This window comes from Ambystoma mexicanum, chromosome 9 (assembly GCF_040938575.1).
Source record: "Ambystoma mexicanum isolate Mex_15411 chromosome 9, UKY_AmexF1_1, whole genome shotgun sequence".
Taxonomy (NCBI): Eukaryota; Metazoa; Chordata; class Amphibia; order Caudata; family Ambystomatidae; genus Ambystoma; species Ambystoma mexicanum.
The window spans coordinates 743,630,257-743,648,744 of record NC_090931.1 but is presented as its reverse complement, the minus strand read 5'-3'; the positions used below and the strand labels follow the sequence as shown (position 1 = coordinate 743,648,744).

The 18,488-nt window shown below is 44.9% G+C and overlaps 1 protein-coding gene across 3 annotated transcripts in view; it reads left to right on the top strand.

Annotated features, from left to right (window-relative positions):
• Window positions 1-18,488, top strand: part of HIBCH (3-hydroxyisobutyryl-CoA hydrolase) — a 1,493,921-nt gene that overhangs the window by 582,630 nt on the left and 892,803 nt on the right. For all 3 annotated transcript variants that reach the window (XM_069615663.1, XM_069615664.1, XM_069615665.1), the window contains one exon: window positions 405-457. In XM_069615663.1, the coding sequence (XP_069471764.1) occupies window positions 405-457 (53 nt within the window). The remainder of the gene's footprint in view (window positions 1-404; window positions 458-18,488) is intronic.

The window sequence follows — 18,488 nt, the reverse complement described above, 5'->3', positions numbered from 1 at the left end:
GGAGTGGAGAAGGGTTTTTCGTAAGGGGATTGTGTTTGGAAGGCAGTGTGGGTTGCAGTGTGTGGGGGATAGTGCATGTGGGTTCAATTGTGTATGAGAGGCAGAGTGTGGGTGTGTCGGAGTAAAACCGGAACTGTACGATGTTAGTAAATTGTGAACTGGTGCACAATTCATATTCACTGCATTTATGGTTTCATTTTGGCAGGGCTATGATAGCAGAGGGAATAGACAGACTTATTCAGGGGAGGTCAGTGTGTAGCATAAAAGGAATTGGAAAAAATTAAAGATGGGTAATTAGCAGAGAATAAGCAAAATAATGCCTCCCTGTTGGTTTTAGAGGTTCATTGGTATTGTTAATATTGCATGTGTGAAGATATACCTAATTTTACTTCCTTTTGTGACAGGCACGTGCAGAAAACCATACGTGGCTCTTATTGATGGGATCACAATGGGAGGGGTAAGTCAAATACTTATTTTATTCAAATCATATTTGCAAAGTGCGGTTTTATGATGACAAGCATGATACTCCACCCCCCCAAAGCAAACCTTACTACCCAAATAAAATGAACACAGTTACGTTTCACATTTCCCGTACTCCAATTCATGTAATGATCCAGGGCAAGTGGGCAACACACTCCTGCACATTACAACAATATATGGAATAAAAGTCGCCTCATAATGGAAAAAACATCAGAACACACTCATTTCATAGATTCCATCCCCTCTGCATTTATCTGAAATACATTTGAAATAATGAGAACTGTGGTTCTTGGGCTTTGTAGAGGGGCATCTTTTTTAATTCATACATTCTTATGTTTAATGGGAGGTAATCTCCTCAGTCCAGAGTGAATCCGAATGTAAATGTTCCTTCTTCCAGTCCAGTCCCAAAAAATATGTTTTTTTCCCCCTCTGGATTTTACAGATCCAGTTAACATGATTCTCCTGCAATTTGTTAATGGCATCTTGAGTGCACTGTATCGCTATATGGCGAGATTGGCCCAGAGCAAGAATCGGGCATTGACTGCCTCCCAGTTATACTGAGGACATCCTAAAGAGAGATTCTGCCTTTCCCTCAAAACATCCCTAACATAGACTTTTCCCTATCCCTGAACACTCCTCAGTGTGAACACTCTCCCTAACCTGGACTACAACCCACTGCGGCATCGTTCTATATACCTGAAAATGAGCAACTGTGGCATCCTTTCCTGTCTCTGAAAACACCCTAGTGTGAAATCCCTCCCTGCCTCTGACTACATCCCACTGAGGTATCCCTCCCTGTCCATGAAAAGATCCCAGTAAGGATTCCCTCCCATCCCCTGAACTCCTCACTGTGAAGGATCCCTACATATCCCTGAACAGATACAAGTGAAAGATCCCTACCTATCTCAGGACACATACAAGTGAGAGATCCCGCCGTAGACATGAACACATCACTGTGGGGGATTCCTCCCTACCTTATGCAAAAGTAACAAGGTGTTGTTAATCCTATGGAGATACTGACTTTCCAACAGTTACTTCTTGCCATTTATCTGGTTCTACCTGGCTGAAGTTGTGGTGGCAACAGAGTTCCATACAGAAGAGGGAAATTATTGTGTAAACATGAAATGTATCTAATAAATCACTTTGCAGTCAATGATATGAAGCATGCAGGCATCGGGTGCTACCTCGAAGATAATTCCTAATGGTCGACTGCCTGAGTAGCTAATGGGCTTGAAAGTATGTCTCTGCATGTTTTTTAAGACGTATTTTAGACTGATATCGCAAACCATACTGTAGATATTAATGATATGCTTGTGCATTTATGGTTGCAAGGATACGTATGAATATACATAGATTTGAATAGCTGTGTTTTTAGTTCTCCACTTGGATAAGAGGACGTCCATAAGCGCTGTAATACCTTTGATATGTGGAGGGAGTATATGTGACTGTCCTAGCGCAAGCCCATTGAAGTGCATGTCTGCACGAGTTCCAGTGCAGGCCTGCACTGATGCACGAGTTCCAGTGCAGGCCTGCAATGGTGCACGAGTTCCTACTGCATCGATGAGATCAATCATCATCATCATAATAATCTCAACTGTTATCAACTGAATTGTTCCTTTGCACAAACGTTTTATTTATTTATTGGTCATTTAGCTAATAAGCCAACTTTTGACCCCCAAAACTAAAATAATGTATTACATTTTTTTACATTTGTAAAGCGCTCCAGCCCACGGGCATCAGGGCGCTGTTGCAACCGGATATACTGAAAATCATAATGTGCACTGAATTTGACGTTGGCGGTCAAGTGCAAAGGGGTCCTGTTTAGGCGAATAACCAAGTTCTTAGAGCCTCTTGGAAGGGCCAGTAGTAGGTTTCTGCTCTTAGTTCAGGCGGTAGGGAATTCCAATGTTTAGCTTCGACTGATGGGAAGCTGGTCCCTGCTCCTCTTGTCCTTTTTATCTGGGGCACAGTTAGGCGGCTGGCATGGGTTGTTCTTACTGGTCTGGTAGACGGTGATCTTTCACTCTTCCAGCTTAGAAATTGAGGAGCAGTGTTAGAGAGGCCTTTGTGCATGATGGAAATAGTTTTGAATATGATCCTTTCCCGAATAGGTAGCCAGTGAACATTTTTCCTGGTGGCTCATTACGAGTCTGGCGGTAGCTGTGCCGGTAAAACCGGCAGGCTGCCACCAGGCCCGTAGTGAATTATCGGTGCTGAACTTGCCGGAATTACCGGGTCATTACAGCCCTGTTTGTCTGGTAAATCTGGCGCAGGCAATTCTGTAAATTCCCATTCCTGTGTAGTCCCGTAGGACTCCACAGGAAGGGGGACCGTGGAAACACCGCCACCATGTCGTAATGGTGCCAGTGTTTCCGTGCATCTCTGCGGGCGGGTGCCGTTCCGCCGGCAAAGTTAGACCTGGCTGGTGGAACGGCACCCACCCGCAGAACTCGTAGTTTGCCAGTCCAGAAACCGGTGCTGGTATGGTTCTACCGCCACGGTTAATTCCGGACCGGCAAACTTGTAATGAGCCCCATGGTCTCTTTTGTAGATGTTCAGTGCTGCTCGGAGAGCATTATTTTGGATGATATGTAGTTTGTCCAAATTGTGTTTCGAGGTTCCAGCGAGGAGGACATTGCAATAGTCTAATCTTGCAACGATGATTGCTCTGGCGATGGTTAGCCAGCTTGCTCGGGAGAGGAAGTGTCTGGCTGCGTTGATGAGTTTTGTTGTGTAGGCAGCTGAGGATGTGATTGCGTTCACATGCTTGAAGGGGCGTCCAGGTGTATCCCTAGTGTTACTGATGTGCATATTGGTATCTGTAGACCATCTATGAGGAAGGAGGTGATTTCACCGTTGAGCTTTTTGAGCAGAGGGGGGAAGCTCACTAGCAGAATCTCTCTCTTATCATCGTTCAGACATAAGTGGTTGGTTGCCATCCAGGTTTGGATAGTTGCGTAGATTTTGTTAATGGTGAGTGTGTCGTCCAAGTAGGATCCATATAAGGGGAGGAGGATTTGGGTGTTGTCAGCGTAGTTAGTGTAGGAGACACTGATAGAGTCTAGGAGGTTGAATAGGAGTATGGCAAAGATATTTTATAATGAGGGGGAGACACAGGACCCGTGCGGGACCCCACATGGTAGAGGGATGGCGGTGCGCTATGCGTGTCCAAGAAGAATACTCTCATAGATCTGTTGGTCAGGAAGGAGTTTATTCACAAAGTGGCTTCCAAGGAGAAGTTGTCAGCTGAGGTGAGGTGGTGGCATAGGGTGTTATGGTCGACCAGATCAAAGGCAGCCGAAAGGTCCAAGAGGAGGATAAGAGCTGGTTTGCCTTCGTCTTTAAGGGAGTCGAGTTGCATTTTTAAGTCTAGGGGGCAGATTCTGTGCCATGACCCGGTCTGAAGCCAGATTGTTGCATTCCTAAGATATGGTTGGCTTCGAGGTAGGGTTGAATTGTAGTATGCTGCCCTATCTAAGATCTTGAGGAGAAACGGTACTTTGGTAATCGGGCAATAGTTGTTGGGGGGAGAGTGGGTCAAGTGAAGGTTTCTTTAGCAGTGGGAGTACCCAGGAGTCTTTTAACTGTTAGGGACTAGGTTGGAAGTGAAGGATGCATTGATAAATCTGGTTATAAATGGGACTATAGTTTCAGAGCATTCTTTAATGATCGTGGCTGGACATGCACATCGAAGGTTTAAGGGTTTAAGGGTTTTGAGCTTCAGTTACACTTTTGAATTTAAAGGTTAGAATGGAGTGATATGACCTTGTGGGGGTTGGCACGTTAGTAAAGGTAGCTGCTGTTTGTTTCTAGGGAAGTTATTTTGACGTGCATGTCTTCTGGATACTGCTGAACCAAGTTTCATCCTTGATGATGGCGCTAGGCGGGCAGAGGGGGTCTCTAGTTCTTAGAGAATTTTGAAGAGCTCTTGTGAGTTGGAATTAGCGTGGGATATCCTGAGGTTGTAGGATGAGGCTTTTGCCTCGATTATGGCATGCTTGTATTCATTAGCTAGGCTTATAAAGGTGGATTTGGTGAGGGTGGTGGGAGTCTCTTTTTAGAACGTAGGGCTGATGGGTCAGAGGAGAACCAGGAGTTGCTGTTGTTTCTGGGTTTATGTTTCCTTGGGAGGAGAGGTGCTACCATCTTTACTGCATTGATTAGGGTTGTGGAGTGGAGGTTGGCAAGGAATTCTGGGTCGGAGGAGTCAGCGCGATTAGAGGCAAGGGGTTTGAGGAGGGGGGAATGGTGTCTTTGGTAATGTTTCTAGAACATTGTGCTAGAGTGGGTGGTAAACCCTTGGTATTGAATGGTGAATGTTTCAATAATGGGAGTGAGAAGCATATGAAGTGGTGGTCTGGTCAGGGGCAGGGATGTTTGATGTGATGGAGATCTGACTGTTAAGGTCTGATATCCAGTCCGAGGGTCTCCCTTTTATTTGGGTGGGTTTGCAGACTCAGTGAGTGAAGCCTAAGTCTGTGAGTGCTTTTGCAAGTGTTGTCGTGGTTGTGTCATGAGGGTCGAGGAAGCCTAGGTTGAAGTCTCCTAGGCGTATGACTCTGGAGGTGAGTTTAATGTTGGTACAAATTGTGTGGATGAGTTCTTCTTTGAAGGAAGGAAGGGCCAGGTTGTCTGTATATAATGTGGATGGTGATGACGTCCAATGGGGAGGATATGAGTTTAAGTGATAGGAGTTCACAATTTCTTTCCAATGGGGACTGGAAGGCTCTAATATGGAGGCAGTCTTTGTAGATAAGGGCGAAACCACTGCCTCTGGATTCGATTCTATCATGCCTGAGTATGGTAAATCCCCCTGGAAGAGCCAGGGGGAGTGCAGGGCCCGAGGCAGGGTGGAGCCAGGTTTCAGAGATGGCCAAGAGGTCTAATTCCTGAGAAGTCATGAGGTAATTTATGTCCAGGGCGTGTGCGGGGAGCAATTTAGCATTGATGAGGGCTGCATGGAGAAGGTGAGGCTTGGGGCGGTTATGGGTTGGTTGCTTGTATCTATGGAGGTCTGAGAGGCGTGTCTTTTCAAGCACTTGGGCGGGACTAGGTTGGTAGCGTAGGTCTTAACATGGAGTGTGTCTATGATGGATGGAAGTTTCTTGTGTGTTTTACTCTGGTGTGGATGGCCCTGTGGACTAGACAGGGGCTCAGTGTGTAGTTGAGGAGGTGCAGTGGCTGCATTATGGGTCATAGTGGACTGTATGCCTTCTGAGTGGGCTTACGGGGAGGTGCTTGGCATCTGTAAAGGGATGAGATGTGTTTTTTTATAAAGGTTATGGCTCCGAGGTGGGCGTTTCGGATTGTGATAGGAGCAGAATGGCAGTGCGGGGAGGCCACTGTTGTTCTCGAGCGCAGATTGGCATTTATAAAGGCTGTAGGGACTGGGATGTATTGTGTAGGTTACTTCGTGCAAATAGAGTGGGAAGGAGGGTGAGAAGAGGTCTGTGTGAGCTTATGGACTGGGTAGGAGTTAGCAGGTTTGTCTGTGATTTGGCTGAGTCGTGTGCCTTCCGGTGTGCACAGGTCTTTGGGGTGTTGTTTGCTGCTGTCAATAGGTCCAAAGGTCGAGGTAGGGCTTGTGGAAGATCTCCAAAAGGCTGTGTGGTGTTGGTGTCTAGTCCCCAAAGGGTAACTTGTCTGCTGATCACACAGAGTGCGGTACGGAGGGCTAGAATCTGCTAGGGCCTGTTTCGGCAGCGCAGGTATAATGCAGGTAGTTAGTTTGCAGGCCGGTGCAGTGGGAGCAGGTAGTGCTCTCTTACTGCACTCTTGTACGTCTAGCATTTGAGGAGATCTCTGAGGTGGTGCTGCTAGCGGTGTGAGAAGGATGGCTTTGTTAGGGTAGGGGTTAGGTGGGAATATACGAGCAGGCGGGTAGAAGGCGGTAGTCAAGGGTAGGAAAGGAGTCCGGCAGGGTATGGGGAGTGCCTTTGACAGAGTAATCATGCAAGCCCATTATTTACTGCAACATAGGCGTTGTGGGTACAATCCGGTACGAGGGTCTAACCTTGCGTAAAGCAGGCATTGGAGTCCTTGTGACGCGTTGATTTCGGCATCTCCCTCGGCGAGCAGCGGAGAGCTGCAGAGAGGGTCACTGGCCTTGTTGTCCGGCCTTTGGGGATGGCCAGCTTTGCCATCCGGGTTGGATGATCCAATGGCTTGAGGACCTGGCTGGTCCAATCACAGGGGCTCACATTGCGTCGATGGAGTGCTGGTAGAGTCGGGTGTTTCTGAGGCAGCCATTTTAGCAGGGCCTGCCATGGCTGTATGGGTGATGCAGGGCATGGATGATGTGCTCTTCTGAGTGTCTTGCTGACCTGATATGGACAGCAAATGCAGCAGAGCTGCAGAGAGGGTCGCTGGCCTTGTTGTCCGGCCTTTGGAGCCGGCCAGCTTCGCCTTCCGACTTGAATGATCTAACGGCTTAAGGACCTGACTGGTCCAATCACGGGGCTCACATTGCATCGATGGAGGGCTGGTACAGTCAGGGGTTGAACACACCCACTTGAACACAAAATCGATGCAACAGTTTATCTTTCGAGAGCTGATAATATTTTACACAGATGTCTTTTGTCAAATACAAATTAAATCTACATTTTAGAAAGGATCTTCTGAAGTGTCTATTCGGATACCTGAACAAATAGTGAGCAATCGCACCTAGTTTTTTGTGACCCGTATTCAGATATTGAAGGGATTGGTATGAGTGAAACTCCTCAATAATTTGCCTCCATTCATCTGCATACAGCATCTTTGTAACCTTTTCCGGGTTGTTCACAAGGTCTATTTCCGACAAGCTCATTTTTATGAGTATTCCTGAGTAAAATGGCACAAACATTTTAAAATAAGTGATGGGGAAAAAGGGGACAACTAATTTTCTGTAAAATGGTAAGTCTCCAGTGTGCTTTAACTTCAAGTGAACGCAGTGCAGGTTCATAGCGTACAACGGAAATGGGAACAGAATTTTTTAAACTCAGAGCAGCTTTCCAGATGAGAACTTCCTTTAAAATCCACAAATAGAGGTTTCAAACCCAAATACAATTATGGGTAAAAGTTTTCCTTCATAAAATCTTACTAGTGGTCTCACCGAAAACTTACCAGATTTTGAGTCAACACACTTCATTTCATTTACCATTGCAACCGCTCATGCTCTGACCCATTCCTGAACTTTAAAAATATTTCATTTTGAATACACTGGAAGACCTAATTGAATAAAATTGTCCACCATTTCTAGGACCTCAGCTCCAGAATGCCATTCATTCTGAGATTGCTTAACCTTAGCCGAACACTGCATGACTTTGGTTTTCTGTGAATTAACGGCCATATAATTTGCACTGGCATAGCTATTAAATGGGTCCAACAAAAATTGTAGAACCCGTTATGTGCAATCAAATAGGAGAAAATAATCTGCATAGCTAACCCACGTTACTTTAAAATTGGCTAGTTTTGGTGAAGCAAATGATACATTCGTCAGATGTTCCCCTCTTTCCGAGGTATAAACATTACAAAGATATGGAGCAAGGACACAGCCCTGTCTAACACCTCGTTCAACGGGTATCTTGCCTGAGAGAGCACCATCTTGATTTAATCTCACTTGCATTACAGAATTCTCATGCAAACCAATTAAAAGGCTTAAAAGACCCAAAGGACTTCCCCACCCCTGCAGCTTCTTCCAGAGAACTCCCTATTAACTCTGTGGAAAGCTGAAGTTAGGTCAACTGATGCAATATATACAGAGGAATATTTTTTAGACCATGCCATTGACTTGATACATTTTAGTAAAAATAAATTAGTGATGTCCCATCACCTTCCTAACACCAGTTTGCCGCTTTTGAATTCTGCCCGTTTCCTGTGCCCAATTCTCCACATGACGCAGCAGTACACACCTTGCTGTCTGTGTCAAGAATGGAGATCGGTCAATAATTCCTTGGATCATATTTAGGGCCTTTTTTATACATTGGGACCACATGGGCAGTCTGCCAGGTGACAGGAATGCAATTTGTGTCCATCACCGCTTTAAAAGGTTGCACCAAAATTCCCGCCCATAGAGACTGGTTACCACAGAAGACCCAAATTAGATAACTTGTAGGTAGATACCGGGGCCCTAAATGTTCTAATTTTGGCCAACATTTCCAAAATTAATTCTTCATCAACCTGTAACTGCCAATCCACTAAATTCAATTCAAATTTTAAATTAATATTGAGATTAGTCAAGGAATTGATCTTTTCAAAATGGACTAACCTGACCAGTTCAGCCACTGCATTTAACTGTTTACTGGATTGGAAAATTTGTGACACCGTTCATAATATGACAGAAAATGAATGCGTTTTTACTACACAAAACCTCTAACATATACTCACTGTCCTGCTGGTTTAAATGGGCTCTTCTCCCCCTTTTTCGATTTCTGTTTCTTAGCCAAACTTTCTTTTTTTTTAATATCATATTTTATTGGTTTTTGCATTGTAACTTACAACAACAGACCCTGTCGGGGTCAACAAAGAAACAAAAAGAGGGAGACATTGAATTCGAATCAGTTACTCATGTAACTCTTAGCTGAACTTTCTTAATTAATTTTACTGACTCCAATGAATCTTTCCCATTTAGAGCCTTTATTCACTTGATTTCAGCCCTAAATCTCTTTTTACGTGCTGCCACTTTCTAATCAAACTTATGTTGATATGAGCCTTGATATGTCTTAACAGTGGGACCCCAGGGCCTAACATTTTTAGAATATTCTCAACAAATGGGTTAAACGATTCTACAGTTAAAATATTAAACATCCATTCCCCTGTAGTCAAGCAGCACCATTCCTCTAGGTCTTGATTCACCTCAGTAACTTTGGTCTGATCCCAAAAAATACGATTACAGGAACCCCTCACTTCAATATCATGTGGACCAATCTCCAAATTTTCTTCACCCCACTGTAAGTTAATTCCAGTACTCAACATTGAGTGGTCACTCAGTGGTTTTCGAATGGTTATCAGAGGAGAGCACTGACCAAACAAGCCCTCATCCGTAAAATTATAATCCAATGTGGATGCAGAAGTACCATTATGCCAAGTATTGTAGGGAATACGGGATCTATAGAAGTGACCCAATTTAACATACTTGAACCAAGACCCTCCAGACTGACACACCATCTCCATCCAAACAGGCTATGTTCTTGGTAGGTGGACACTATTTAGAAGAGTCGGATGAACAGAATTCTAAGCGGGGCGAATTTAATTCTCCTGCAAGAACAACCATACCCCAGGATTCAAGTGAAGCCAGCCATTAACACAGGCAGAAATAATATCCAGCATCATTTCCAAGGCAAAAATCCCCATATGCCAATAGACCTTTCACAATAAACAGTTGCCACTAGACACCCCACTTTCAACTTACATTGACATTTAATAAAACATTAGTCGTGGCATTTGCGGAAATTATCTTCATACCCATGTTGATTTTTAAAAGGATAATTAATCTGCCTACAGGACGACCTGTTAAAGTTGGCTTTGCTAATTGTGAAACAGATGCAAAACCATCTGTATATACCGCCTTGGTTAACCAAGTCTCCTGGAGGCAGATAACAGTGTATTGTCTTAAATAATTCCCCAGCACCGCATCACTTAGTAGTTTACTATGGCCCCTAGTGTTCCAGGAAATGAAACAAAGAGGACTGTTGTTACTAAAGAGGGTGATGGTCAAGTAATTCCCTTCTAGTGCCATTTAGGGTACCTCACACCAATGACCAATCACACTCTGTTTGTTTGCCATTACTCAAATTACTAAAGGAGGTAACTAATCAATCTCCTTCATTATGAACACTTGTAGAGACCAGTAACTCATTTGGTTGAAAGCTCCACATTGCGTCCCGGCTTTCCAGTCCCTTCTTGTCCTGCAATTGAGGCAGTGAGATTATGTCAAAGCCTACCTGCCGTAAAAGAAAGGTTTTTGCCTACTATTAAATCAAAGACAACTCTAGAACTAATAAACAACACAGCATGATCCGTAAGGTAAAGATCCATAAAGTCAACCCATGTAATGTCCCTGGATGCAATTGCACTCAGGCCCGGCACCGTACCATTAGGTTTCAGGATATTTGACCTATTTAGAATCACCTCCCTATACTTGGGTAACAAACATTCTATAGAGAGTTGATGGGGTTCACACTAACAAGGCTTGCTGGGCTATTTGTAAATTAGATAGGGTCCTAGACCCTTCCCCTGATGAAATAGCTACAGACCTTGTTTCAAGGAGTGGGTGGTCAGAGCCTCTTGCTCACTTCAGAATAGAATGGGCTGCTTTTTGACCCAATGAATTGGCTCTCCTGATAGCAACATTTGGAGCTGATAGAGGGGATTCCTTCAGATCACACCCATTAAAAACTGGTGGTTGGGGGGACTTAAAAGGCCACCTGTTGATGTTCCAGATCTCTCAAGAGAACATCCTTGTAGGAACCATTTCCAGAAACCTCCACCCTTGCATCCTGTACCGCAGCTACACACGGTACAAAAGGATCTGCAGCAGGTCTAAGAATAGTCAAAGGGCTGTTTCCTATATGTAATGGATTTCCTGGGGGATGTCCCCCTTCTTGCAGCCCCCCCTAGATATATTCCTCCTTCTTATATCCCCTCTGCTCATAAACTGCATAAGTGGAAGCATGGTTGTTCTTGTACATTCTGGTTGACCCCCACTCCACCTATCAGAATATGCAGTTCCATTTACAGGGGCCATACTTTGCGTCCTTCTACTGATCTGACTCTATTTCTGCTGCCTGGACGAACTCTGCCGCACCAACTACTTATGTGCTCCTGTCAACCTTATTTACAATGACAGGTAAGGTATCTTGTTTGTAGAGATCGCAGCTTGAATAGTGCCTTTTTCAGATCTAATAGATAGGCTTGGTTGCTGGTTTCTAAGGACTGTTGTAACTGAGTGGTGGTTTGGTAGTGTTTGTAAAAACATCCTAGAATATTGTTTGTAGGTACTTTTCTTCCTTGCTTCTACTTGGTCCCATGTAGTTTCACCTTCCTTTGCCCTGTCCAATGACTTCCTTTGGATCTGTTTCTTTCTTACTTTCCTTGGCTGAGAACTTTGAGTATGATCTTCCTCACACAATGTAATTGAATTATTAACATTTATGGAGGCAACTATGGACCGCGTGGCCTCGTCATGTATGACAGCCACCCTCTGTGTCATTTGAGCCATTTCACCTATGTATTGATCTTCAATACATACTAGTTCTGGCACGCCACTCTGGCCCAGGAGTGCGTCAGTATTTCGACATCCACTCGGCTTGAACTGGGATGGCTCTCTGGGATGACCATCACGTTTCCTACGTACTTCACATCTCAGGCTTCTCCCGATGCCCTATGGGTATTTTTATTTTGATCCAAAAAATCTTTTCATTTCTTATGAAGAACCACGTTATTGAATTTGAATGACAAAGGCTGCAATAATGTAGATTGCGTTTTAACCTTTAAGCCTTTGTATAATGTAACCAGGATGCTAAGCACCTGGTTAATTTCTCCACACACTGGTTCTAAGGTTATCCTCCTCTTCAATAACGCGGGGCTTCAGGTGGCATAACTGAGCCAGTTTGCGTGGTGGGGGGGCAGAAAGACGTAGTCAAGTCATTTAAAACGTTGGAGTCTGAATCATGTGTAGAGACTTCGGTTTACTCCAGGGAAGCATATGTCTCGTTCTGCCATCAGTCAGCGGCCTCCAGACTCCAGCAAAACCCTGTTTCGGACCCACCACTTTCACTAGGGGCAGCCCTATGTAATATATGACATGCAATACTTGCTTTGCTTGAAGTTCCGTTGGTGTCACCCGCACAGCATGATGTCTCCTCACACAATGAGGAGCCAGTCAGTAATCTGGCCCCTACACTTGAGGTCCCTTCCGCTGGAGATAAGGGGATCTGCAGATCGATAGCTAGCTGCATCAGTTCTATGTTTGTTACGATGCATTCTGCCCGGTCCTATCCCAAAACCAAGTGACACGAAGGGTGGGGTATCTGAACACCACTCCTGAGATCGTACATGGACGTAAGGCAAACAGAGAGTTGGGGGGGGGGGGTGCAAGTGATTACACGCACACTCTCTCAGGCCAGTATTAGGGAGGTAGATACAATGCTGACAATGTTGATAGTACAATGAGAGGGCCACTCATCGTGTCTTGGTTGAATCAATCCTCCAGTCTCAATTTTAGTGAGGTTAACCAGACCGTGCCTCCCTTGCGAACTGCCGCCACACTGCACACACTGCGCCACTCCGTGCTGTATGTGATTTTCGTAAAGGGCTTGTAGTCTCCAATTCTAGGCCAACAGACACTGTAAAAAGACTCCAGGACTTCAAGCTTGTATGCCATAGTCTCTTGCCGCACTGCCAACACACTGCACACAAACGTTTTATTTTATCCACATTTTCGACCCTCAATTTTATTATTAAAGTTGGATTTTTAACCCACTAGGATTTGATGCTGTGAACTCTAAATTATTAAGAGATATCTGTAGCGGGTGCATGAAAGCACTGAACTGTCTTAATGGGTCAGTTCTTAGAAGAGTGTCACGTTTTTTCGTTTTATTTCAATATATTTTTATATACATTTCATCCGAACATGGCAGAAGAGATCCTTAGTTTGGTTATTTTATGACAGTACAATTGTGTTCTTTCCTATTTTAGAATTTTTTTTAAAAGAATTCTTTGGGTTCCGAAATCGGATTATGCATCGCATTTTGCTTCAAATGGTTGGAGATCAATGCAAGCGTACGAATTGACAATATTTTAGTGTCATGATTAATTTCTGAAAGATTGAAAAGTAGTGTTGAGCTCCTGCTATCACTGTGAGGTAGCTGAACGATTTCAGTGCTCTTCTCAGACTTGTGTGTACAGCCGGCAAGACACAATACTGATTCCTGGCAAATACGACATAATTCTTCATCCCTCAGAGGTTGATAAATTGAATACAATTAAACTGGCCAATAATAACACCTATTATGATAGAGCTTAGGAAAGCGAGATATTTGGCATGTAGCACTACATAAAACCATGATCACAGTATAATTACTAGGATTGTGTTTATGAAAACGTTTGATACCTAAAGTCTTCTATCTGCCTAAAAGGTTATCTTTTTCTGGTGTAACATGATGGTCTCTCCTCATGCCTGAAAGGTTAACAGTCTTTACTTGGCATTCACCCAAGCTGTAATTCAGTTAGGTTTGTGAATAATTACATTGGAACGAGCAGCTTGCGTACATATTAAATTACTAGCGGATCTTCTCGCGAGCAAAACCCCTTTGTCTTTTTATTTGCTGAACAATATGTTCCTCTCACTTAATGACTTTAAGAGCCTGCCTGCACATTATACCAAAATGAATTTGAAAAAAGACCCGTCGGGTCACATGTACAAACTAGAGTCAAGCTTTGTTATGTTCGTTTTTGTAACATATATATTTGACTATCAACATATGTACTGTGAATAAACTCCACACTTGGTCAGATAACGTAAAGTTTTCAGAATCAGGTACTGGATGCATTGGGCTTTACTGTAATCTATGTTACAGGAATGTTTCTGCAGGAAGGCAAAGAGGTAACACATATATTTTACTCTGTTTCATGCTCGCCTAGTAACACATGGAGCAAACTGTTTTCAAAGGTGAAGAAAATATACTTTCTCTGTTGCCTTTCAACTCTGCTCTTTACCATCATCTTTCTCAGCGTACTACTTTTCCAGAAAATTCTCCCCAAAAAATCCCTCCAATATACGCGACACCCTGTCTACCTTCTGCTCTCCTCACCCTCCCTCCTACCCTCACCGTCTCCTCACTATTGGACTTCCCACGAAGCACCTGGACAGAGCTGTCACCTTTCCGGGCTGCCAACCTGTCCTGTGCTCCTACTTGCCCCTTTGAACTACAAAATGTCATAGCTTAGGCATTCCGGACATGCTCCGATCTCTCCCCTCTCTTCAAAAGTTCACCTACCAGTGGTAACTTTCTAGCACGTTTCAGGTGGCCACCATCTTACCCATTTTGAGAAAAAAACACTACTGATCCCAATAACCCAACCAACTAATGACCGGCCCCTCCACTTCCTCACTATTCCAAAGGTCTTGAATCTTCACTCTTTAACCAGTTCACTGATTATGCGGAGGTCAACTGACCCAGTATCCCCACTCCATTTTGGCTTCTGTAGCAGACACTCCTTTGGGATAGCACTTACCTACATCTCCTCAGTGTGGCTCACCATCTATCCTTAACCTATTGGCTTACAGGGCACTATTCTCCTTAGGATGGCCTCTAACCTGGCTGATCACTCCTTTGCCATTCGGACCTCTCATCACCCCCTTCCCCACCTACCTGACAATGGTTTGTCCATGGTGCCCTCCTTTGCATATGCTTGCCTTCTCTCTCGGCAAACTCATCTCCTCCTTTCGACTCTTATTTAATCTATTTGCTGATAACTCATATCATCTTCTCCTTACCCTCCTTCACCTCTGAGCTGTTTTCTTTTTTTTGTAACTTCTTTTTATCGGTTTTACAACAAAGAAAATGCATTTCCCAACTCCCCCCCCACCCCTTCCGACCCCTGAAGGCAGCTTCACTGTGTCCTTGATCCATTACCTCCACGGACCAGTCGCCAACGTTGTTGGTTTTGTAACAAAGAAAATGCATTTCCCAATTCCCCCCCCTAACTCCCTTCCGACCCCTGGAGGCAGCTTGACTTTGTCCTTGATCCATTACCTTCATAGACCAATCGCTCACTTTCACTGCAGGTCCAGTAACCGCAAGCGTTGAGGGCGCCACCCAATCCGAAAGTCATCTTTAAGAAATATCAGAGTTTCCTTCCAATCCCTTGCGAAGGATTGGACACTGTTGTTCATAGCATACGTTGGCCACTCAAGTGCCACGATTTCCCAAAGTTTCTGCAGCAAGTCCTACAAGAGGGGCACCTCCATGCTCCTCACTCTCTGCGCTATTACCCTCATAGCTGCAATTGTGAGGATCGCCCTCGCTTTCTCCCGAGACCTAGGTTCCCCCGCTATGGTGCCCCCCGACTCCCAAGAGGACCTCCTCTGGTGATCTACTATTTCCTGGCCCATATGCCTGTTCCGGAGCCTTCCGCACTTCCTGCCAAAATGGCTTGATTTTCGGGCATTTCCACCAAATATCTTCCGCCGTACCCTCCAACCCGCATCCCCTCCAACAACTCCCAGAAGTGGTAGGATAAATTTCCCGGAGATGAACTGGCGTGTAGTGCTACCACATTTCCTGCAGCTGGGATGCTTTAACCAATCTGGGAATCTTTCTCCATAACCTCTCCCACTCTTCTCGCTCAATTGCCCTTCCTAGGATCTGTTCCCATCTCCGCATATACAGCCATTGGCCTCATCCAGAATTCTATATAGATTAGATAATAACTCCCTGGACCCATCATTGGATAGAAGGAATTTCTCGAACAGCGTCTTTCCCTTCTTGCTGCCTGTTTGTTCACGAGATTCAAGACCCAGTGCCGTAGCTGTGCATATATTAGCCTTTCCCCCTCCTTTACCCTGTACTCCCTCTTACAGTCCTCGAATGAGAGAATTCTCCACCCCCCCGAAACATATCGCCCAGCCATTTACAGCCCCCCTCCTGCCACTGCTTAAATGCCCCCGTCTCCAGCCCAGGGGTAAAATCCCCATTGTGGAACAAGGGTGTAAAGGTGGAAGGGAAAGTCGTGATCCCCTTAGTTCCCACCAGTTTGTCTCAGTTCTCCGCCATCAATTTCGTTATGGTGCTCTCTGAAGGCAAGCATCCCCAAAAAGGCATTACCCTCTCCGCAATGAGAGGCAATAAGTGACACACCCAAAAGGGGAATGAGACTAGGACCAAGTGCGGGTAAAAGTAAAAAGGTTCTTTATCTAATCAAATAGGATGCAAAGGACTCTGCAAGCTCTGAGAGCGCTCTGTCTGACAATACCAAAGACAGTCTTATTTATTACAGAATGTTGTCATAGAAACCTACACAGTATAGGGGGCACATAATCTTGGGGATTGGGTGGCGTCGACTAACTATAGGTGCAGTTGTGACGAGCCGCTCCGTGGTTGGTGGACATCAGCGTGGTACCAACGTGGGGCGGATAGGACAGCTGGGCTCATCGGGGTGGGGCTGCCAGGCCAGGCGCGGTCAGTGTCGTTGATGAACGGGTGCCCTGACTTTTCTACCCTTGTGGCCACACACACAACATTCATTCGTTTAGATAATTCCGGTTGTCCTGTAAATCCTACAATAGGTTACTCTAAAGGTTAATAAGACACAGGAGGAATACATATAATGTGAGGCTTTACCAATACATCAAGACACTGTTACTTCTGACCTGTTGGCCGGGTGTCATAAACCTGGGGGTCTGGTCTGAGGGCATGAGGTGGGCTGCACTGTCATTCGGGTCTCGTTAGATGTAGTGAAGAATTACTTTATGATGTGTTAGTACAGGGTTGAATATCTGTTTCACAAGGCCCATTAAGTTAGGGTGAACCGGAGGGCCACTGGACCAGCGAGGGTGTAACTCTGGCCCCTTGGGGCGGTGGGGTTTTAGGACCGGGTTGTAAATAATTAATTTGGCCGACCATGGCGGTCTGGGACATGGGGGGAGGCGAAATACTTGAACTGGGTCCAGCAGAATGGGGGGAGGTGAGGCAGTGCTGTTCGCACACCAGCTTGTCCTGGCGTGCCTTGGTGGGAGGGGAGGGGAGATGGCCTTGGTGTGTGTGTGAGCAATTATTTGTGCTTAAGCTGTACACTATGTAAAACAAGGAAATGATTAATGAAGTTGGTAATATAAAAAACGATCACACATTTCTACCGTCTATACATTTGTATGTTTTTTTTATATCTGTCTACGTTGATTTGGCATTGTTACATACATCATTACACATTGAACGATTATATTTTAGTAATGTCACTCGGTAGTAGCTGAATAACACATGAGGTAGCATTAGGTTTGATGGTGTACTCAGAAGCATGGAAGCAATACATTCAGAGACGAAAATACATTTTCATTCTGGCTTATACATTTAAACGTATCCCTCTATGCACATACACACACACGCGCGCATGCTTGCAGTAATGCTCCGTTTGCCTTCATTTGTACTTAGCAGCATTCGTTAGTTACCCCTATGTGATTACACATGGTACCGTACATGAGCTAAGACCATGCTTGTTTTACCAAAACTTATGAATTAGTTCTTTCTTAAACAAGAGTGTTTATATTTGATATAACAACCTTTATAAACCATCAGGCATTGGAGTGTGTTTAAACAACGACAAGGGTTCATACAAAGTAGGTATTGACATCATATATTTTTACATGTTACGGGTTAGATGCAGGGTCGAGGCCTGTTCTCTTAGGATGGTTTTCTGTTATTTTCCAGGCTTGAACCGTAAGTCAGGTCACTTCGGGGGCAGTGATGTACTGCGGAAGGTAAATGATACAGTGTTTGTTCTGATACTTGTTCGTGTCTGGTTGCTCGTGAGAATGGCCTTCGGCGGATCTACCATGGAGCAGAGGCGCCAGGGGAAGGGCATGGCTCTCTGTGAGTGGTGGCCAAGCTGCAGGATTCGCAGGCAGGCTGTCTCGTTGGGTTTCAGGTTGTCAGTATCTAAAATGGAGTCCTGATGCTTTCCAAAATGGTGTCCATGGTACAGCATGATCAGTCCTTTGTGTCGGTCAGTAGTCACCCCGTCATCTGGGCCCTGGCGACAGGAGGGCCCCTGATGAGCCACAAACCTCACATAGGTGGGGCTTGTCTGGGAGGGGGGGTCTTTCAGACCTGTCCTCCCATACATCTCGTATAGATGCCTGGGTCTGTGCTGTTTTGGGAGCCACAATACCTCCGCCAAACTGCGGTGCACTACTGCTCTGTCCATTTTCACCCACGGTTTGTCTTGTGCAACCTCCCCTTCCCAGAGCCAATCTCTAATTACTCGTAGCTGCGTAGCCTCATAATACTGTTGGAAATTCGGCAGTGCTAGTC